This window comes from Anopheles funestus, chromosome 3RL (assembly GCF_943734845.2).
Source record: "Anopheles funestus chromosome 3RL, idAnoFuneDA-416_04, whole genome shotgun sequence".
NCBI classification, from domain to species: domain Eukaryota; kingdom Metazoa; phylum Arthropoda; class Insecta; order Diptera; family Culicidae; genus Anopheles; species Anopheles funestus.
In genome coordinates this window covers 45,999,338-46,022,550 of record NC_064599.1, presented here as the reverse complement: position 1 = coordinate 46,022,550, position 23,213 = coordinate 45,999,338, and the positions used below count along the sequence as shown (strand labels likewise).

General features: G+C 38.5%; 4 protein-coding genes across 4 annotated transcripts; 3 read left to right on the top strand and 1 right to left on the bottom strand.

The window, feature by feature from the left end:
* Positions 1–2,916: 2,916 nt before the first annotated feature.
* LOC125769149 (uncharacterized) lies at positions 2,917–5,042 on the top strand. Its single transcript, XM_049437677.1, has 5 exons — positions 2,917–3,629; positions 3,706–3,834; positions 3,899–4,385; positions 4,448–4,811; positions 4,869–5,042. Exons 1-5 carry the CDS (start codon positions 3,518–3,520, stop codon positions 5,004–5,006), a joined length of 1,230 nt encoding a protein of 409 aa, XP_049293634.1. The 5' UTR covers positions 2,917–3,517; the 3' UTR covers positions 5,007–5,042.
* Positions 5,043–5,050: 8 nt separating this feature from the next.
* On the bottom strand, positions 5,051–9,558 carry LOC125769139 (insulin-degrading enzyme). The gene is made up of 8 exons (XM_049437653.1): positions 9,347–9,558; positions 7,716–9,276; positions 7,285–7,635; positions 6,988–7,219; positions 6,708–6,914; positions 6,278–6,567; positions 5,997–6,206; positions 5,051–5,916 (listed from the first exon to the last, which is right to left on the bottom strand). Exons 1-8 carry the CDS (start codon positions 9,433–9,435, stop codon positions 5,659–5,661), a joined length of 3,198 nt encoding a protein of 1,065 aa, XP_049293610.1. The 5' UTR covers positions 9,436–9,558; the 3' UTR covers positions 5,051–5,658.
* A 244-nt stretch (positions 9,559–9,802) lies between these two features.
* Positions 9,803–11,189, top strand: LOC125769150 (DNA/RNA-binding protein KIN17). Its single transcript, XM_049437678.1, has one exon. It carries the CDS (start codon positions 9,917–9,919, stop codon positions 11,087–11,089), a length of 1,173 nt encoding a protein of 390 aa, XP_049293635.1. The 5' UTR covers positions 9,803–9,916; the 3' UTR covers positions 11,090–11,189.
* Positions 11,190–13,089: 1,900 nt separating this feature from the next.
* Positions 13,090–16,084, top strand: LOC125769140 (uncharacterized). Its single transcript, XM_049437654.1, has 4 exons — positions 13,090–13,704; positions 13,779–14,706; positions 14,766–15,216; positions 15,286–16,084. The coding sequence occupies exons 1-4, from the start codon at positions 13,263–13,265 to the stop codon at positions 15,829–15,831; spliced, it is 2,367 nt and encodes a 788-aa protein (XP_049293611.1). The 5' UTR covers positions 13,090–13,262; the 3' UTR covers positions 15,832–16,084.
* The last annotated feature ends 7,129 nt before the right edge of the window (positions 16,085–23,213 follow it).

Below are 23,213 nucleotides of genomic sequence, written 5' to 3'. Positions count from 1 at the left end.
CAAGTGGCCAGTAACCGGTTGCTTTGGCCCTCAGAAATAAAGTCAGAACGATAAATGTCAATGACAACAACAATTGGGAAATCACTTAAACACTAGCAACGGCACCGTTAATGTATTCCACATAATGGCCATTTAAGAAATCTACTGTTTTGTACCTGGCCCGAAAGCCGATAATTTTATAATTAATATTAATACAATTATTTCCACACAAAAAAATTCGAATACTTTTACGGGTTAATCGCCCACGATTAAGCAAATTCATAATTCGATTCATACTTCTTTAAATCTTAGTAAGCGACTAGATGCGCTGTGCCAATTGACGTTGTTGTTCGTTTTTTTTTTCAAACCAAAAAAATATATTGCTTTGGAGAAAGTAAAGCTTTTACGCTTATACGATATGCGATCGTCTGTGTATATCATATGCATGCTGCGGCTCGTCGGAGCGCTTAAACCGGATTCAGTGGAATGCACCAGTGCTTTGAACTACGATCAACAGCATGAATGATATTTCTCAGGTATAGTTTACATCCGCTAGCAAACAGCTATCAGGAAGCAGTTGATTTACAACGAACTGCTTAATTATTGTTTGGTGAGACAGTTTTCTGTTTACACATGTTAAAAAATAAGAATGAATGAATGAATGTTGAACATTTGAATTGTAGTTCGTTTTATATATGTAGTAACATAACCGGTCAAATAGCATCACCAATTAGGTACATCTTAACAACAAGCCCGGTTTGGGATGAATACTCGGCCCCTTGCGCCGGGCTAATTGTATTATAATGAGTAAAATAGTATTAAGTCGGAGACTGATAAAGGTTATTGATTTATGAAGAGTAGTGTCATCGTCAACTGTAGCGAAGTTACAAATCTTTTATATATTAAGTATATTTGAAACTAAAACTGTTTTCTATCATGTAATGCATTATAATATACCCATTTATTGTGATACAGTTTCGATATGTAATAATTATTAGCTACCCAAAAACAATATTTAATATTTATTATAATTGCTTTTTTCATAAAAGCAAACCATGAAAATCGTTTGAGGATGTGTACGATTCACACTAATGGAGAAAACCACTGCGGTTAACGACAGATTATGCGTCATCGTGCAATCAGCCATACATATAACGTAACAAATAATTGCATCATAGCAAAACGAGCGTAATGTGCTTGACTTTTTTGCCTCCTTTTTTTTCAATGTCCTATTACTTGTTGCAAGTGCCGTCGTCCAGTACGTATCCCTTCCTCTAATCTATCCATCGATACGAGTTGAGCAATTCGTATGTGTTCAGCGGCAATGCTTTTATGCGTCCTCTATTGTGCGAAAGTATACTGCTCCTATTACCCGGCAGGAGAGCGCGCGGGACGACGCTCCCTGATCAATCAAATATTTAGGTTACGGAAAATACCATTCATGCGGGTTGATGAAAGCTTTTTACGTTGCTCTCATGAACGATATATTAGGCACCTGCCAAATGGTCTCGTACAATTAAGATCAAACATAAGTTATTTCAATGATATTTTCGTTATAAAGCGCTTCTGCGTCGAGTGTGACAGGTTTTTTTTTCGTTTATTTATAGAGGCTTGGAGCTAAGTGTGAATTTTAGTAAACTTTTTCGAACTTAGCAAATAAAGCTTTTGTGCCGACATTTGAGTATGTGACACAGGAAAAGGGAAGTGAATCTATTGATGCGCTGTAGTGCAAGGTGAAATGGTAATCCATTCGAATTTGGCTACCGTAACGCTTCCGAATTTAAATTAATTTCTATGCGTTAAAACCACCCACACGATTACGCCCGTATTGCGCCACACTTGCCGGACGTCAATGCTAGGAATCGGCTGGACCAAACCGTACCTGTTTGCTAAGTTTGCCATCTGACTTATGCGTCGAGGAAATAAAACCAGCGAATGGAACGCCTCTAGTAAATGGAATTATTAACCGGCACAGGTACGAATTAACCACATACTTGCGGAAAGAGCAGACCACCACAAATCAGGGCAGTGCTTACGAAGGGTAAACTACCACCCAACACCCAGGAACTGAACTAACTGTATCATAATTACTTATTACGATTGTACATTTATTGTGCTTCAGAAGGTTCCAAAAACTGAAATGGCAATGAAATGAAGGTAAATTGTATTCTTTAGAAATTTTGTCATTAGGAAACTGATCCGACTATTTAATAGATATTTGTGTATTACAGCACCTTTGAAGTTAATTTGCTATTGGATTAATACTTCAATAATGCAGATCGCAATAAGAATGAAAGTTATTTTTAAAAGTCAGCGAGGTTTTCAATTGTAGTACTGAAAGTTTGAACCACAAAATGTTTAATAAATAATTAATTCAAAAGGAATTGCAGCCCATTACGTTGAACAATAAGAATAATTTTAGTGTCATTAATTTTTTGTATACGGATGTAATGTTTCAGAGGAGTTCATTAGCATATGTATAAGTTTCCATAATTTGTTAATTCTTCTGTCAACTGAGGAAGATCATGATGTTTCAAGTGCTTAAATACCAAAATCAAAAAAGAATGGTTGATGCGGTGTTTTCGTTTTCCTCCAGAATAATACTGGCGCAATATTATACAATGATCATAACACGCAAAAATACGTGTTTTTTCAGTTTCTTTGATCAATAAAAAATACTCAACTGCACGACCTAGAATTCGTCTTTTGAAGTGTAAAATATTAGAAGGATGGACATACGATATAGCGTAATGTGTTATACAACTTTCTCACAAAAAATATGTATGAACAATCCGGTTTTGTTTGGTCGCTGTTAGTGGCACTAATTCAAACAGCAATTATTTGCTCCGATCACATCAACGATCGATAGTTCCGGTAGTCATTTGACCGTTTTCTTTTATGAGAACATTGAAACACGAAAAAGAACAGCTTTCTTTTTTGGTTGTTTATATTCGGCCATATTTTGCGAACAACCTTCCATGCTTCCGGTCGCATCGTTACGCTTCGCAACGTGCGAAGTTCTTTCAAACATTTTCGCATATTCACTTAAGAATTTAATTGAGCATTGGAACGTATGTAGAAGTATGTTGTGTGTGGGTTTGTGCGAGTGTATGTGTTAATTGCCTTGAGTAGGGTAGGGGTTTTGCGATTTCTGGTTTCAAGTAGCCATTTATTTCAGTCCTGATGCGTCGCTTAAAGGTGACCACGTTTTACGGAAATTCCCTGTACAGCTGTCGTGAAACGGGCGCCATACAGTGTGTTTGTTTTGTTGTTGTTGTTGTTGTATATTTTCTCTCTCTTCCATCTGATTAAAAATAGCACTCTGCTCAAAATCCCCACGTAATTAAATCCACAAGGAGGGTCCCTGTAGTGAGCTGTACAGAACACGGTTGCTCTTTCAACTTAACTGTTGTAAGCGTAACCATAGGGCAGTGTTGTATTAAACAGTTATTGTGAGTGTCTTTAAAATATAAACAAATCAAAAATAGGTAGACAAAACTGGAAAATAGTGTTTAAAGAAAGGAACCATTCCGTCAGAATGCACGTGTTAATACACCTGCGCAGCAAGCAAGTGATTGGAACGATTAGCATGTTGTGTTTGGCATACCTACTAATAATCGCACAGCTCGCATCAGCTGCGACGGAAGAAAGTAAGAATGTGTCCAATTTTGCAACAACTACCACACATAATGGTTGGGTTTATTGATTATCATGTACACTTTGTAGAGACAAGCCCAGAAACGCCAGATTCACCTTACGAAACACAAACTGCGCAATGTACGATCACTTCTGGTGATATCGAAGCTAGTGCTCAAGCTTCCATTAGCAAAACTCTCGTAGGTGTATGTGGCACAGGTACGAACGCGATATGGTAAATTTAGCCCAGGTTATTAATCAACACCTAAGTTCATATTTGTAGATGAAATGTTGGACGCTTTTCGAACCTTGGAGTTGAAAATGCTTGAAGAGATGTACAACCTGCGGAAAATGATAAGGGATCCTTACTTTACTCCTCCTCCGTTACGTCCATCTGTTTACAAATCAATAAAAAGAACCACTACAACATCGAACACATCGTCGAACACAGCATTACCACAGTCCACCGCAGAAAGGGCAGAAGGATCACAAATTGCCAAAAACAAGAATGACTTATTATCTGCATCATCAACAACGACACCCTCCGCGCAGGTTATCTTTCCCGATGATAATTATGACGACAATTATGAAGACAATGTACCTGGAAGTGTCTCTAAGAAAGGAAATAGTGAGCTGGTTAAATCAATGCACGGATTAAACTACACCTCTACGGCGTCACGCATATCGCTCGATGATAAAAAATCATCTTCAGTTTCCTCACCCATCGACTTTAAACCCATCGACAAACCTACCGAGACCAAGTTCCTCACGTAAGTGTTTCAACTGTTAAATGCATGTTTGAAAGATTTAGAGAAATAGCACATTTTAACAGTGGAGGACTGCGAGACTACGAAGTGTACCGCTTTAACAACACCGTCATATCTTCGGGCGATGCAAAAGTATTTAAATACTTTTGGAAAATTGAAAACTTTATGAAGCGGGTTCGTGCCAGCTCTAACGCTACTGGAGCTACATTCTCCAGTGCGGTGTTTGTGATTTCCGGATTAAATCTGCGACTACACGCTAAAACAACGATGACATCGAATGGCGAAGTGGTGTACGTGCAACTAGAGCAGCTGTTAGCTTCCGATGATGCACTAAGGAAGACGCCGAACGTTATTCTAGCTTCTGGAGCCCATTACGGACAAGTGGAAACGAAAACATTCTTCCGTCATAAGATTATGATCCTCAACCAAGTAAGTACCAAACCGACTTATTTGTAACCTCAAATAACCCTTTGTTTTCGTTTTTAGGACAAACCTTTTAGTGATTTAATCTCCACAGATCTTACCAACACTAACGCTAAATTTGAGGCACCACTATCAGCATTGACGGCAGAACCTTATCTTAAGGACGATAAGCTGCTAATTAAAGTTATCATTTTCCTGTAAAATAACTTTCATTGCTAGTCAAATATATTGCATCAACAATGATTAAATATTAATTTGTTTATTAAAGTAACAACACCAGTGTAATATATTAGAAAGTAGACTGTTCACTTTTTTTTCAAAATTTTCTTGTGCCATCAATACGTTACATAAGCAGAAGCAATTAGCAAATTGTATCAAACAATGTGTCTACAAAGTTTTGTTTTGTTTTATGCAAAACGGCCAATTTTATCTGCTATCGTCGCTGGCCTTCTGTTGTTTTTTTTATCGATGACATACACTTTGTTAAAAGAAAACGGATTCTTTGGGGCGGCCAGGTGGTAGAGATGGTAGTGACGTTGGTATCTACACGACAGGACCATAGCTAACATCCCATCAAGACAAAACCTCCTACGTAGGACTGACTATTCTCCTACGTGTAAATAAGGTCAAGTAAAGCCAGTAATGGGAGACCAACGACTTCAAGAGGTTGTATTGCCACAAAAGAAGAAGAAGAAGAGAAAGGATTCTTTCGACTCTTTATGCTGACATTTGTCTGCATTACATAATCGCTGAGTTAGTTGAATTACCCATATCCGAATAGTCATCGCCAAGCATATCGATGAGTAATGCATTACGCACTATCCTATATGGCCGGCCTATTTTTCCAACTTATTTACAGTTTACATCGCCCTCCTTTTGGCATGATCTCCATGTAAGGTTGAGCTAAGGGATACAGTGAGCGAGAAGATTTGAAACTGGCTAGATCTGTTACTCTTATAAAGTCCTTCTTGACTGCATCATGCACTGGGGTAGAATTGGCTTCGGCTTCAGTTGGTGATTCCTCAGCATCGTTTGTAACATCTCCATCAGCAGTGGAAACTACGTGAATCGATAATGTACTTCTGGACGGTGCGCCGTTTAAAATATGTTCCTACAATAGTTCATAGAAAGGGAAAAAATATTATGAGTTAAAAGGAAGATTAATATTCATCACAAATGATTTTCTCTCACTTTATAATAATCGATGACTTGTTGCTTCGTTACAGTGCGAATCTTTTCAGCTTCCACTTCTGCACGATTAAAATGATACTGCCTCAGGGATATTTCGTGAAGATATATCTTGAATTGTGTGATCAAACGTTTCGGCTTCTCTAGAATCAGTGCGACTAGTGCTTCCTTGTGATGATTAAACTCACTGTCGGACAAATTTTCTAAATATTCCTAGATTGGAAAATGTTGAGTTTCATCAGCAAATTGGTTTGCAACAATTGACTTCATATACACTAACTTACCAGCATATCGTTGAGAAAAAGTTCGATACGTTCCTCTACGTAGGTTGGTTGGCGGGTAGACTGTACTATGATTCGCAGGCCACAAATGCCATTTGCTTTACGTGGTACGCAGTACACAACGTAACCAAGCTGTTCCTTGGTACGCAGCTGCGTGTAACACTTTTCGCTTAACAATTGAGACAAAATGTCGACAAAAATCGAATGAGGCTCTTGCTGCCCGCATTGCAAATATAGCTGTATGCAGGAACTCTTATGAAACTCGTTGGTTGCCTCGAATAAGAAGCTTTCACCTGTTGAGCAATGAAATCATTCTCAGTTTTTTGTTAGCAAATTCATTAAAAGAGCCAAATGGTACTGCTAGGACTGGTTCGTAGCATGAGCAAGCCTACCGATTGTCCAAGGATTTCCCAAGTATGCGATTATTTCTTACCTTGTCCGATCTTGTATTCGCGTTTTGGGAGAAGCTGCCTAGCCAGTAGTGGAACAACTGTTGCATCGGTATACTTCATTTTATCTTCTACCAATCGTGTCAATTGTAATGCTTTCTCTTTATTTACGTTTCCATAAATAAAGCATTCGACGTGCATTTGCGAAAGTAGCTGCTCAATGAACAATTGCAGACGTTCTAAAGAAAGTACTGTGACAAAAAAAAACAATGAATAAATGAGTTGGACCATTTTTTTACCACTCTTCGACCACTCTATACGTACACTGGGTTGAATCTAAAAGTTCTTGTCTTGTCCATGCCTGTTCTGTTAGTAGCAATGCTAGGTAGTAGATGGCATGCTGATAAGGTTGTTCGGTCTGATAGTTTTTCAGGCTCCGAACATAATGTTCTTTCAGTATTTCAAATCTGCGACGGTCAATTTTAAAATTGAACATACTACTCAGTACCTTTTCAAGTAATATAACTTGTTTGTGACTGTAACCGCCAATAGAAAGCTGTAAAACAGAATAGAAATTGAAGTTACATCTGATAATACTGGCGATCGCACACTGTAACTTACACTAATACCGGAAGTTGTGTTGCTAACCCCAAAACCTAATCCTGCCAAGTCTGCCTCGAACAAGAATTCATTCAGTTGATCCTTGAGCAGCTGTACAAATAGACGAGTTAGATTGCAGTTCAACGGGTTGGAGTACACGATCGGGCTGTTGAAATCGAAAGTCATCAAAGCCTTTGGTTTCAGAAACTCTACATCTTGTTTAAACCATGTCCGTATGATAGGCGTGTCTTGTATGACTGTTGGAAAGTTTTCTATTTCACTATCGATAGGCAGTAATTCAAAATCAGTCGGAATGAATGGATTAGGATCAGGCAAACTTAGATTGTCGTTTAAATCTGGTGTGGACCAATACTGAAAAGAAAGAAAAAATAAAAAATGCTTACGTTAACCATCAATTGCTTAATCGCTACCATTGTAATCACACGACTTACCTCCAATATCGATGGTTCGATTTTATATACACCGTACTTTGTACCATACCAACGTTCTTCAGCATTTGCCAACGGTTCGCATTTTTGACCCACAATGATGAGTCGCGCTTTGTCGGGGGTGAGCTTACTAATGAGGTCTTCCACAAGATCTGGACGCCATTCGGTAATTAAAAAGTGCGCCACTAACACATCCTCCAAGGGATACAAATGCATCGAGCTGACCAGTTTCGTTACCAGCGAGCTAGGATATTCTTTATCCTTGAACCGAAACAGCATCTCACACAGGTTGCAGTACTCTTCAAATATCCACTTTTGAGGTTTTTTCATACGCAACATATGGATGTACTGGAAAATGAGTTTCGCCGTGTCATCGATGTGCTTGAATCCATCTTCCGTCAAGTCGACCATTACATCAAAAGTTCCGAACCCTCTGCCCAAGCTACAGTAGCCACTACTTAATTTGTTGCACCAGCCACGAGCTTTTAGCTCCGATAAAATACTACCTTTCCCTTCATGGCCAATCAGATGGCTCACGTAATGTTCCGGACCGGCTTTGTAGTACTGTTCCAGATCTTCCATCTGAAAGGATATGGTCAACGATCTGATGTCTTTCACGGGAATTATATAGGTCTTTGTGCTGAGTTGATCGTTTGCGTACGGCATATCTGGCCATGTAGGGGCAACTACTTGCTTGTTTTCAATTTGTTCGAACATTTTTACCACCATTGTTTCCAGATCGTCTAAGCTTTCTTTTCCGAACACAGCTAAGCTCATAATGTTGGCTGAGTACCACGTATTGCAAAACTTTATCAGTTCGTTGCGCACATTAATGTTGTTCTGTTTCGGAGTTTCGGAAAGAGTTTGGATATTTCCCGTACCGAAATGACTGTACGAATGTGACGGTTTGCACAGGGACTTGGTCACCTGCTTGATACGCCACAAGTCTTGCGACAGGTTTTTCTCGTGCTCCGAATTTACCGCATTGATTTCACGCTCTGTTACTTCCTCGTTAAACAGGGGAGCAATAAAGAATTGTGAAAACCGATCCAGCGCATCTTCCAACTTGCTCGGAATCACGTCAAAATAATACTTCGTTAAGTCGGAACAAGTGGCGGCATTTGAGCTACCGCCATGCGCTTTCAAAAAGCTTGTGTACTCATCTTCTTTGGGATACTTCTCCGTACCGAGAAATAGCATATGTTCGCAAAGATGCGCCAAACCGGGTATTTCCAAAGGGTCGCTCAAATGTCCAATCGCGACGGAGAGAGCTGCGGCTGATCTGTCCGTAGTAGGATCGGATATTAAGATTACTTTCATTCCATTAGACAGTTTTAACCCGCGGTAGTCACGATTGTCTTGGATCGATTTTGTGATGGTATCGATACGTTCAAACGGTGCATTTCCAGCAGATTGAGGAATAGACATTGAAGAATTCGACAATTGGGCTTTGCTCGATAGTTTGGTTGTCATGTTGAGAATAGCTTTCTCGTTCCTGTTGTTCACTGATCGGCTATTGTGAATTGCTCTTATCGTAAAATTTGTACAATAAAGCAATGATTTTCTGTAAGAAAAAATAAAGACAACGTTTGGCGACAAAATCGATAGGATATGTGTGTGGGAGTATGGATTACCTTAACTGGATGCTACACAGCCTATTGGCATTCCGGAAAGTTGATCCGTGAACAAAGTAAGTACTACGTAATACCACCTGAGTTAACATTAACACTTAGTTCAGCTAATTTTTCGGGATTTATGTGCAAGATTTATTTTGTCAACAATGGCAAACGAACGAAATGTGTACAGATGGCAGTACAGTGAGAAGTGTCAGAACGTCACACAGCTGATCGAAATAACATTTGTACAGCAGATTTAAAAAAAAGGTTTTTGTTAAACTCATACATTAGGAGAGGTAGAAAAACCATTTTACATTATCAATATGTAATTGAGCCATTTAACTGCATGTCACTAAAAAATATAATAGAGGAAGATAAATAAAAAAAAACAATTGGTTATTGAAGCCAGGTCGGCCAATCACTGTGCGATGGTTTAGATTGCTTTGGAAATGTCATTTCTTGCTCACTGTCATTTTATTAGATGCTTTTCTTGTATGCCAGGACTGAATCATAAACAAAACACAAGAACCATTTCGTGCTGCGATAGTTCCAACGTTTTTCGCGTAAAAAGCATCAAATTTGTTCAAAATGGGCAAAGGAAAAGCTGAAGTTGGTACGCCAAAGTATTTGGCCAATAAAATGAAGGCAAAGGGGTTGCAAAAGCTTCGGTGGTATTGTCAGATGTGCGAAAAACAGTGTCGCGATGAGAACGGGTTCAAGTGCCACACCATGAGCGAATCGCATCAGCGACAAATTTTACTGTTTGCGGACAATGCTGGTCGTTTCATCGATGGATTTTCTTCCGAGTTCTTAACAGGATACCTTCAAATATTGCGACGACAATTTGGAACAAAGCGTGTTGCTGCCAACAAGGTTTACCAAGAATACATTGCAGATCGACACCATCTTCATATGAACGCTACCAAATGGCATTCGCTGTCCGATTTTGTAAAGTATCTGGGTCGGAATGGTCACTGTGTGGCGGATGAAACGGATAAAGGATGGTTCATCACATATATTGACCGGGATCCGGAGACATTAGCTATGCAGGAAAAGATGGCGAAGAAGCAAAAAATGGACAAAGATGATGCGGAACGGTTAGCGGACTTCATTGAAGAACAGGTTCGTCGTGGAAAAAACGAGGAAGAACCAGGTAGCTCAGGATACTCGGAGCTTAAACGAGAAAATGAGGAGGAAACTATAAAAATCGATCTGAAACTGACGGGCAAACTGCCGGCGCATACTGCCCCGACAGTGGCAATTAAACGACCTTTCGATTTGTTGGACGATTCGAAAAAGGAGAAAAAGATAAAAGCCTCACTTAGCAGTGGAGAAACGAAAAAAATATCCGCGCTGGATGAGCTTATCAAAGAGGAGGAGCAGAAAAAAGAGAAGAACAACCGTAAGGACTATTGGCTGGCTGAGGGAATCGTAGTAAAACTGATAACCCGTTCCTTGGGAGAGAAATACTACAAGGAGAAAGGTGTTGTAGTTGAGGTGTTTGAAAAATATCGTGCAAAAATTAAACTGCTAGAGACGGGTGAAAAATTGAAGATAGATCAAGCCCATTTGCAGACCGTTATACCTGCTGTTGGGAAACAAATTTTAGTTTTAAATGGAGGCTATCGTGGTTGTACAGCCGTGCTGAAAGCCATCAACACAGAGCGATACAGCGTAACAATCGAAATAGCCTCAGGACTGTTGAAAGGACGGTTAGTAAGCAACGTTGCTTATGAAGATATAAGTAAGTTATTCGTTTGAAAAACAGGGTGACCGAATAGACGTGTACTATCAGTTTTATTTAAACATATACTCTTTTCGCGAGTAAAGAAAATAATAAAATGTGTAAGAAATCTGAGAATCGCTTTAGGAATTGATCGTCTATGAGAAATAACGGCATTAATCGTAAAATACAACAAAATATGGGTAAGCAAAAGTAACTATTGCTCGAGAAATACGTTATATTTAATTAGTATACAGTGAACCCAAAAAGTATTCGTCTACCTGAATGTTTGACACAAAAAGGCGAATTGTGGACGTTATAGGCATGGGACATTAAAATGATCGATAGGGTTTGATAGCAGGTCAAACAATTAGTACCTTTTTCACAAAATGTGGCCATAAAATATTAAAATAATAATAATAATAGAACCAAAACTAAGAATTTCATTTGTTACATGCACAAAAAGTATTCGTCTACTTGGGTTTTGGAGTAACTAAGTGGCAACACGCCGTTCCTTTTGGGGTATACTTTGATGGTTTTCCGTTGCTATGGGACAAATGACAAATCTTCTCGTTTTATTAGAGTTTTAATTGCATCCAGAGCAAGAAGGAAGTCGCCATGGGTCGTAAAAGCAAAGAAACTAGTTGTGCTGAGAGAAGTCTTATCATACGCCTCCATAACCAGTGCAAATCATCTTACGAGATTGCAAGACTTGTAGGTAAACCGCGTTCCACCATACAGTCTATAATTGATCGATTTGGAATAACAAAATCAGTGGAAAACCAACACCGAAGCGGGCGTCCACGATCTTTAACCGAACAAGATGAACGATTTGTGTTACGACAAATTAAGAAAAACCCTAAAACTTGTGCACCTGTGCTCGCTAGTGAGTTGGAACAAAGAGGAACAACGGTATGTCCCAGTACGATTCGCAATACTTGTAAAAAGTATGGTTACAATGGACGAGTTGCTAGAAAGAAGTTTTGGGTGAATAAAATCAATCGCCAAAAACGTTTAGAATTTGCCAAAGAGTATCGAAATAAGAAGGAGGACTTCTGGAATGACGTCATATTTTCAGACGAAAGTAAATTTAATATTTTTGGATCAGATGGTCGGCGTATGGTATGGCGAAAAAAGAATACAGAAATGAATCCAAATAATCTGATACCAACAGTGAAACACGGTGGTGGTTCTGTCATGGTGTGGGGATGTATGAACGCAAAAGGAGTGGGGAAATTGCATTTCATTGAAGGCAAAATGGATCACAGAATGTACATTCAAATTTTAAAGGAAAACTTGGGATCAAGTGCCGAGAAATTTGGATTACAAAATTCCTACGTCTTTCAACAAGACAATGATCCGAAACACACGGCAGAAAATACAAAGCTATGGTTGCTTTATAATACTCCCAAGCAACTTAAAACACCCCCCCAGAGTCCTGATATGAATCCCATTGAACATCTATGGAAGGTACTGGACGATGCGATCAGAAAACGGCAAATTAGTAACAAAGAAGACCTGAAAATAGCATTGAAAGAAGAATGGGATAAAATTCCATCTTCCGTAACAGAAAACCTAGTCAAATCGATGCCACGAAGGCTCTATGCAGTTATTAAATCAAAAGGAAACCCAACCAAGTACTAATTTGCCTCCTGCTCAAATAAACAATGCGTCAAAACCCAAGTAGACGAATACTTTTTGTGCATGTAACAAATGAAATTCTTAGTTTTGGTTCTATTATTATTATTATTTTAATATTTTATGGCCACATTTTGTGAAAAAGGTACTAATTGTTTGACCTGCTATCAAACCCTATCGATCATTTTAATGTCCCATGCCTATAACGTCCACAATTCGCCTTTTTGTGTCAAACATTAAGGTAGACGAATACTTTTTGGGTTCACTGTAAATATTAGTTGAGGTAAAATGTTGTCTAAATTGCATAATATAAATTGTTAGTTTTGAATGCGTAAGTATAAACGACGTGTTGAACGATATTCGATTTACACGATAGTTCAAGGTACGCGGAATTCCCGGAATGCAACATAAAACGTAATTCGGAAAAAGACTGTATTTGGTGGACTATCAACAAAACAGTTTATATTTGGACACCCCTGAAATGTCAACTAATTTTTGCAGCGCCAAAATAAACGTCAGTTGGTGTAAAACTCTAAAACAATCACGGTTGAATGCATACACAAATTGTTAGTCATGGCAACTTCACCACCGAGAAGAACTTTACGAAGTTCTAATCGATTGTCCCTATCATTAACTCGCAAGAGAGGGAAAACGAAACAAGACTGTTCACAAAATGTGCCAAATGTATCGTCAGCGAGTGAAACGCCGTCGAAATGTATCGACATCCCGGATATATCTGTTACCAAACAGCAAGTATCGTCGGTCACCGACCAACAAACAAGTGGTTTGAATTCCGAGCCAACTGAAACAGAGAATACTGCTAGAAGCTGCCGAATAACTGTAAGGAAAGATATGTGTTCGCCAGAAACTATCATTATACTCAGTGACGATGAAAATAACGACGAAACTCCGTCGAAGAAGTCGATTCGTGAGTACTTTACTCCAACAAAACATGCAAGCAGTAGTTCTGCAACGTCGGCGAACTGCACAACTGGTAGCAAACGCAGCAAAATTGGTATGGTACCGTTTAGTGTGTAGTAATTTTCATTGCTTTATCAATTAATGTATTTGATAACGTTTTGTTTTCAGCTAAATCATCTGTAAAAAAGAATCCACCACAAAGCGCATCGAGCAAGGAAATCGGCAAAGTGCGGCGTAAGATTTGTCCGAGCACCAACATTAAAATGCTAACCAAGAAGTACTTCGATGAATCGCAAAAACGAATAACAAACTTTTTCAACAAAGAGGAAGATCCGGAACGCATCGGATACTGCCGTGTGTTGAAAGAGTCTGTAATGCCGGCGATCATTACCGGTGATTTGGACGTGGGTAAAATGCTAAGCGTAACAGTAGATGAAAGTACTGAGCGGTTGAGCTTTTCGCAACATGCTTCGCCTTTTACTATACCGGAAACGACTTCAGATATGACCACATCCCAAATTATGGAACGTATCGAACGAGTGCAAAGTGCATGTTACGATCCTGTACGTGAAGACTGGAATATGGAACGTGTAACGTTTCCGATTGAGACACCAGCAGTGAACAACAACAATGAAAAGTGTTTGGATCCCACTCTGCATAAGACTGACCCACCCATAATGCAGAACAAAGCTGTTACAACCCTTCCGCGGGTGAGCGGCATTTTCCAAACACCAAGCAACAAAGCAACACCCGCATCAAAAGTATCTCGTAGCAAAGAGGTGAAGAGTGGCCGGAGCAAAAGTGGCAAAAAGATCATTTGTCCATCGTACAAAATCATAGCTGGGACCAATTTTGCAGTCGATGCGTTCCGTTACGGTGATATTGAGGGTGTAACGCACTACTTTCTAACGCATTTTCATGCGGATCATTATATTGGACTTAAGAAAACGTTCTCGAAGCCTCTTATAATGTCTTCCATAACGGCTAGGCTTGTGAAGACTTTTATTAATGTGAGTGAAGAATTTTACCAGGTGATCGACCTCCATCAGAGTATCGTCATTGATGATATCGAAATAATAGCACTGGATGCTAATCAGTGAGTAAACGGATATGATCGGCAATACCGATCTATTAATATATTTCTACTTTCTTTAGCTGCCCTGGCGGTATAATGTTTTTGTTTCGCTTGCCAAATGGGAGCAATATACTACATACCGGGGATTTCCGTGCATCTCCCGAGATGGAAGAATATCCTGAATTCTGGAATTTTTCGATCGATTCCATTTACCTCGACACAACGTACCTTTCGTCGAAGTACGCCTTCAAGTCACAATGGGAAAGCGTGGCGGATGCCCGAGAAGCGGTATCTGCATTCCTGAAGAAACACATCGGTGTAAAGGTGCTTATCGTTTGTGGAAGCTATCTGATAGGAAAGGAGAAAGTTTGGCTCGAGTTAGCTACGACCACTGGAATGAAAGTATGGACGGAACCAAACCGATGGAAAGCGCTGAAAGCGATAGCAGACCCGCAACATCTGTCACGGCTTGTGGCCGATCCACTCGAAGCAAATATACACGTACTAGCTATGAACAAACTGTCGTACGATGTAAGTATGATGATCTGATGTTAGTAAGGGCTTTTTTACAGCTTTTGTTGCTTTAAATTCTTCGTACAGGAATTGAACGAGTACATGAATCAGTTTCCCGACCGGTACGAAAGTGTCATTGCAATACGGCCTAGTGGTTGGGAGAAAAACAGCAAGCCACAGTACCGAGGACGGATCAACATCGTGGGAATAGAATATTCGGAACACTCGAGTTTCGATGAGTTGAAACGCTTCGTTCAATTTATAAGACCGCGTGAAGTGATTAGCACAGTGCCATATGGAAATTCCAATCAAAATCGTACACCAATAGTGCCTGTCTCGTGGTATCAAGGAGAAATTCGTCCGCAAAGGAAAGCTTTGCAGCTATCCATAACTAGCTTCATCACACCTGTCAAAGGAGTTGACGGAATTATGCCAAATGAAGCGTCCTCCAGCTTAAAAACTCGTTCCTTATCGCTGCACACCAAATTAGAAAAGAATCATCTTAACACTGCTGGAAGTACGTGCGAAGTGGAGGTAATCGATGTTAAAGATAGTGAAGATGGGGAAAGCTTGAAATCTGCTCAAAAATCAGAAAATGGAGAACTAAGCTACGACACTGATTGGTTACCATAACATGATGTAATAAATGCTTAGGATGCTGTAAGGTAACGAAGAAGAGTATTAACGCAGAAGACTATCACGGTAAAACATATTTTAAATGTTTTGTTTAACTGATTCAATTAGTGCTCAATCATTTTCATGTATTTTAAAAATGATAAACAAAGAGCAAATTTGTTGACATCACACGCAGAAGACATATTTGGAATATGTGGAATATTTAGAATAAAGGAAAACATTTCACATTTATGGCTGTGATGCTGCAGAACAGGATGTGGCTGAATCCACCGGTTGGCATTTTTTTTTTACAAATACGATGTAATAAAATCCAACTAGATATGAAAATAAGTAAAATGTTACAACTTAATACCAGTGGCTGGTCAAACAGTGATGCGCAACTGCTTTGTATGTACATTTTACATGTTAGTTAGGTCCATCGCAATTCCTTCGCAGTTAGTTGTTTCATAGGGTGTCTATTTTAGTTGCGTTGGAAAATTATTCAGAATTTATCCAGATCAGTAAGGTCAGGTCGTATCTACATACAATCTAATTCCATTTGATGAATTTATTTGTTTATTAGCCATTAGGTTTATTATGATTTCGGATTTTTTCATTATTTCTTTAAAGAGCTGCAACATGACGAAAAATGTGTAAAAAAAAGATCGATAGAATTGATTATTTATCTTTTTCTTTCCATTGGGCTAAACAATCCTTTGTTACTGCTGAACAAAATAGTTCTGACCTTTAGTTATGATACCGATCTGAATGGTTACTTAGCGATAGGTCAATTTAGACTGGTTAATAAATCAGCAATTTAAACATAATTTAAAGTTCAACAATAGATTTAAAATGGTGTTTAGAAAGATAAGTTTAATGCGTTTATTTCTGCACTTATAAAGTGCACCCAGTTTTTGGTCAACTTTGCAGATAATTTATGCGTCAAGTTTGATTGACAAGTATTCGTTGCAATGATTTGAATGATGTAAAATATAGTTTTTTTCAGTTGGTATAAGGTTTATTCTTTTCGATATCGTCCGGTACCATCCGATGGAGAGTTCGAAACAGGCAAATGATTAGCTCTTCATTTCGCCACTCACTCACTCTATTTCTCTTTACCTGTCTATGCGCTTAAATAACGAACCAAGTTGCTGATGCTGTTGGTTCATTGTTCCTTCCAGTGCAGCGGGCCGTCATCATCACGGTTCATGCTCGTTATTATGAATCCTCATTATGATTATCTCAAATCCCTTGCGAGGGAGTGCAGTGCGGATAGAGAAAGTGTCTCGTGAGTGTATACTGCCAGCGTTGATGAGATCCTACGTCTTTGGGTTGACGTGCAAAACAACTTATTTTCTTACTACTTCTGCCCATCGACCAATTCAATGTTCATGTTGGTAGATTTGGTTGGCTTTTTTGGTTTTACGTACTTTGCTGGATACTTGCATTCTCGCAAGCACACACACACACACTCATACATATATCTGCTTGTGGAAAGTGATGAACATCGCGCCGGGAAAAGGATGAAACTCTTGAGCGTGCACAAATACACATTCGCGTATAATCCCGGCTCCATGGAATCCCCTGCTCCATTTTAGTTTTAGCTTGAAAGTGCAAATTTTTTGCTCCTTTATATCCTGCTAGATACTTTCGTTCTCTTGTGTTTGCCGGTTGGTTGTTTTCCGTCTGATGCGTTTGGGAGAGCGTCAATTTGGTCCGCATCTATCCGTCCATCACGATGATCGTCAGTCTCAACATTATGCTGGACCCGATTGTTGATGGAACGGGTATTCTTTTCTTGACGTCTGAATTCCTGTCGTACCGCATTAAATTACGTACGAGCATTGGAAGCAATATGGAAGGAAGAGAGCGAATTTTCTTGATGGTGTCTGTCTTTGTCTACTCGGTCGGTTTTTGTATTGTCGCAGCTAAAGCACAATATGAAATACCACCCCCCGTTTTTGCATGTCTGCAGGTAAGTCATCATCTTCGTTAGCGGCTTCTGCTAAAGCGTCGCATCGTTTGTTTTTATTTTAATTTTTAAGCTGTGTGTTTAAATGGCCAACACACCGGACACTGTACCTGGACTGAGTGGTTGTATAAATTTATTAATTTATGAAGCTTTTGCATTTCTTGACTGCGTGTTCTTGAAACTCAAGGTTTTAAGAACATTTGGTAAAAACATTCGATTAATATACCAACAAATAACCAACGCCTAAATAGTATATACAACCCCATGTAACAACGAATATAATTTTCTAAGTTCAAACCGGTTTTGCATATCGAAACCCATAATTTCCCAAGTGATCTGTGAACTGATTAATTTGAATTTTTACCAGATATCATTCACCCAGTTCACTAGTACTTGTTATCAGATTTAATCTTTTTTGTCTCTCCGTTTTGTGTGTTAAAGAAGGCCATAAATCGCCTTTTGAACTAGAAAAATCAACAATTTCTCCAAAAAAATTAAAATTTCAAAATCCGCTAAGAAAACTACTAGATTTATGTATCTTCTTTGAAAATATTTTAAAATTTTGTTTCCAATGTTTTTTGACGACAGGCTGTGGGTACCGCAAAACCCGCGCTCCGAAGAAAATACCAGTTTTTGTGTATTTCTAAATATTTTGTTTTACTTATTCCGAAATGAGTATGCTTTCAAATGGACATCAAGCTATTCAAAAAGTGAAGTGTTTAAAAATTCCGCAAAAAGACCGTTTATTATAGCTCCTGACTGCATTAAATTAAATTGTTTTCCTATAGAGCAGGCATGAGCAACCTGGGGCCCGCGGGCCGCATGCGACCCTCGAAGTGGTTTTATGCGGCCCGCGAATCTAGCTTCAAAGTTACAAGCCAATAGCAAATGTTATATGAAATATAATTATGTTATTAAATTAAAAAAAAGAAAAGATTTTTAATCCTAATTCACTTTTCAAAAATATAGCAAAGAGTCTAGTCCGAAAAAGTCCGGATATAAGCAGTTTTACTACATTCATTATTATATCAATGCATCCTGCAATGTGGCCCGCCAACCAGTTTTTGATTTTGATTGTGGACCGAAGCTCTAAAAGATTGCTCATCCCTGCTCTAGGGCTTTAGCAATAAACTTAGGCTGGGTCTGTAAATGTAATGTGGATACATGATGTGTGTGCTATAACGTGCCAAGCTTTATTTTTATTTTAAATGTTAACCTACTAAATTCTACATATTAATCGACATAAATTAAAGATTTTAAAATTTAAAGATTTAAAATATAATACTGCACACTTGACATTATTGTAAAACATAGTAACAAATTTAAATATATTGAATTTACATTCAAAAACCAAAATTATTCAAATGTTGACATGGACATTAATTTTGAATCATAAATACATTCATACATACATACATGAACCATACATACATACAAAATCATACATTTTTAGCGCAGAATCAAAAAATTTCAAAGAGGAAAAAAGATGTAACGTTTGCTTTTCAAACCCCCAATTCCAGCAGCCTTTCCAGAAATTGAGCAAAAATTAAAGCCCTCTCTGCAAGAAGTGGCAAAAACCGAGGGACAAAAAAAGGAAAAAAACAAGGCAAGCAAGTTAATTGCAGCCGATAGTAACAAGTCGTCACGTACATGGAGTCGCCCAGTGGCTGGTAGATGGCCAAACAAGAATAGGTTCGATGGAAATTAGCACATTAAAGTATCTCGCTGTACAGCATAACCGGTAGTCGCGGTAATGGTTTTCTTGACCGGTTTGTGTAAAATGCTCAGAAGCTAATGTTTTTGCATCTTGTTTCGTCTAGGCTCCGTTCCTGTTCGTGGTGTCCGTCAGCAGTTTGCACTTCAGTTTTTGCGATCTTAGAATCGAAACCGATTTGCTAAGAGGTTATATGGAGCGGGGAGAAGAAAATGATGGTGTGAATGAATTTTTTGTCTTTGCTTTGCCGGACTTTCCGCATTGCCAGAACTGACCTTCGCTTAACAAAAGGATCTTTGTGAAGGATACCAAAAAATAAAGAAAATGGAAACAAAAAAAAAAAACAAGAAATCCTCCACCGTGTTGAAGAAAGTGAGAAGTTCGTCGGACACCGCAATAAGTTCAGCTTGAACCGAAAGCTAGCGACTGCGGACCGTTGCGTGGAAAATTTTACTCAATTTGAGGGTTTGAATAATAAATTAAATTATGCTTTCGATTTCACTTGACCTAGCTCGGACGAGACTTCGTAGTAAAATGTTGGACCCAAGTTCGAATGACCAGGGGGTGGCTGTGGCAATTTAAAAGCAAACAACAAAAAATCTGGTGGATTCGGTATTTTCGCTGCTTTAAAGTATCTAATCGGACTAATGCACTGAATGCCAGAGTTCTTGTAAAAAAAACGATAAGACACAACATTTTGATTTTCGATATATCAAAATACGCAATTCAGAGGAAGGATATACGACACCATAGACTTCTTTTAACTTGCTCTCGCGATGCTATCAAAGCTAGGAGAACAGGACATACAATTACGATCATATAAAATATTTAAATCTTCAACGACTTAAGCAAAACAAAACAATTCCAAGTGATAGGAAAGTAATTAACTCAACCAGATAGATTAGATCATGCACGGATCTTGTGCGTGGCTTTGTTGCGATCGATTTATCGTTTATTACATTAGTCATTAAAAACACCCATAACCAGCAGAACTATTTATTATCTCCAGTGTGTAGCATCATTTTTAATGGCTGATAAAAGCAAAGGTAAAAAAACGATTCTTTCGCAACAACAGTTACCTAAAATGACAGCATTTATTTTTGGTGTGTCCCATATACATTAAATATGATGACTATTATCATCATTTATACGCCAAACACCTTGGTCAAACTACTTCCTCTAATGTTCACTTAAAAAACGATGATGCGTCGTGTTATTAAAGATTCATACACTACGGCCACCAGGTGTAGAAAATTTCCCTGATGCTACTGGTTGTTTATTTTTGTGTGTGTGTGTGTGTGTCTTGTGTTTTTGGTTGCACGGCTGGGAAATGTTCATTATGGTCCAGAGATTGCGTTCTGGCAGGACGAAATATAATGCCGAAAGAAAACAGCCCAGGTTGGTGCAGGGTACGGCAGGAAAGCTGACAACGATGATGTGCTGCTGTATGCTTGTATAATTAGAATGATCTCATCATCAGCTGCCGAGGGGTTGGAATAGGAAAATCTCAATTCATTACATTTTCATGATCTACCATCACGCACATCGTTGACGTGATGGTTGTGTGGTCATGACCGTGCAAAAATGAGAGAAGAAACAAAAAATATCACGAACAAAAAAAAAATACCTTCCGCATTCGGATTTTTGATGTTCAGGCTTTTTTGGGAAGAAATGTGAAAGCAGTGCGAGAGAAAGTGTTTCGGTACTTACAAGATTTCAGTAATCCGTGGCATCAATTTTTATGTGGTAATGTAGGCATTTTTTTAGGTTAGATATTTCACCAACGCCACTGCTGTTCGTAATAAGCTATCTCCCATTGGGAGCGATCTTTAGTACACATCTTACGGTTGAGGCGTTGGGTTGCACAAACACAGTCGGAGACATATCTCCGACGACGAAGAGGCAAAATAAAAGTCAATTTTAATAACAATACTTTCAACCTACCGACGATGTGCCTTCAACTGCTCGCCTCGGCCATCGTTCTGCTACGTGCGAGTGTAGGACGAAATGTTGTGGCGCGTACATAGGAAGAAATACAAAGGCAAAAAAAAGTCCTGTTTATGTAGAGCTAGTGGCATTGTGGAGCGAAGCTCAGCGGAAAACCACTCTCTCGAGATGTATAAAATCTTAAATACTCAGTATCGTTTCCCTGTACGCACATCTTGAATGAGTAGGGAAAACAGGTCCATCCTAGCCGGACCAAAAATGCTGCCTCGCGTACAACATTACAGATGGACGTTTAATTTTTGGTTAGCAAATGCTAGGGTGCCTTTCCCTGTCCAATTTCGCTCGAGGAGATACGCAAAAGCGTGGTTTGACGTAATGAGAACATTTGGATGGCGTGTGATGGGACGCGACTGCTGTTTTATTGAGTTACGCTCGAAGGAGCGTAATCGTGGGTGTGTTGGATGTGTGTCAGCCTGATTTTGAGTGCAATCTATTTTTTGCTTTGTTTCCAAGACATTTGGATTTTATGAATGTTTCTGTAAAGCGAATTGTTTGGCAGGGAAACGAATCAATTGATCGAGTTTAGGAGTGTTCTAATCTTAATAGGATATATTGCAAGATGTTCAAAAATACAATTAGAGTTCAAAGTTGGGAAAATATATATCAAGAATATTGCAAATGTAGTTGAAAAAAATAAAATAAGCATAATTTAATTTCCACACATTTCATCAAGCAATAAACGATCTTTCTTGAACATGTATTAAATAGAAAACAAGGAACAAAAGACGAAATCCTTATTATGAAAAGAAAAGTGTAAATGAAAATTACAGAAACAGTGAGATATTCAAGATATAAAATATCTATGTTTCACTTTCCTTGCTTTCTTTTTAATACACTTAACCAGAATTGTATAAAATGTATGCAACCAATTTTTATGAATTATCGTGAATGAGGTGTACGCTGTATTTGGTTGAAGAGGGACACAGACGGAAGAGATAGCTCAACACCTTTTAAGCGCTGATAGAAAATCAATTGGACATGACAGTTTAATACATATAGACGTGAAATGCAAATTTATCTAGATGTAAAAAATCAATATGCTATCTTCCTGGATGGATGGAAAATTTTAAAATGTTGTCAACATGGAGAACTCATCAATTTTAAATTATGTAAATAATGTGTGTTTCGATGTACAACAGTTTTACAAGTATTTTCCTTTCTCTACACTAGCGAATTAAACATGGAGGATATAACATAATGAGAATCTTTTTTCTTTCTTTTATAGGTTTGAATTGATATTTGTTAGTAAATTCCGGATAACATTTAATACATACATTTCTAACTATGCTATTGTAATTCTAAATAATAATATTATCTTTCCAACTGGAACTGGAAAGGCATTATCGGTTATTAATGATGAACTTATTGTGGAGTCGGTACAGTGTAAGTGAGCAGTCGCAAATGAATGAATTCAGTAGGAAGCATAAAAGATTATTTTCCAATTAATCGACTGATTTGAAGTCGCGAAATCGAACTCGATTCGAACCCACTTGTAATGGAGTAAGTTCCCGTCCAAAAAAGTGCTTTTTTGCGCATGTAATCGATTCATCTGCTATTCCGTTTTTGTATCCCTAGCTGGAGTAGGAGTTTTTTTTTATCAATTTTACCAGCTAAAGTATGTTGGATAGCGAAAGAAACAGGAAATCTAATAAAGCTAAAAAAGTGACTTTTTCAGAGCACAGCAGGACGGTAAATCGGACTGATTTC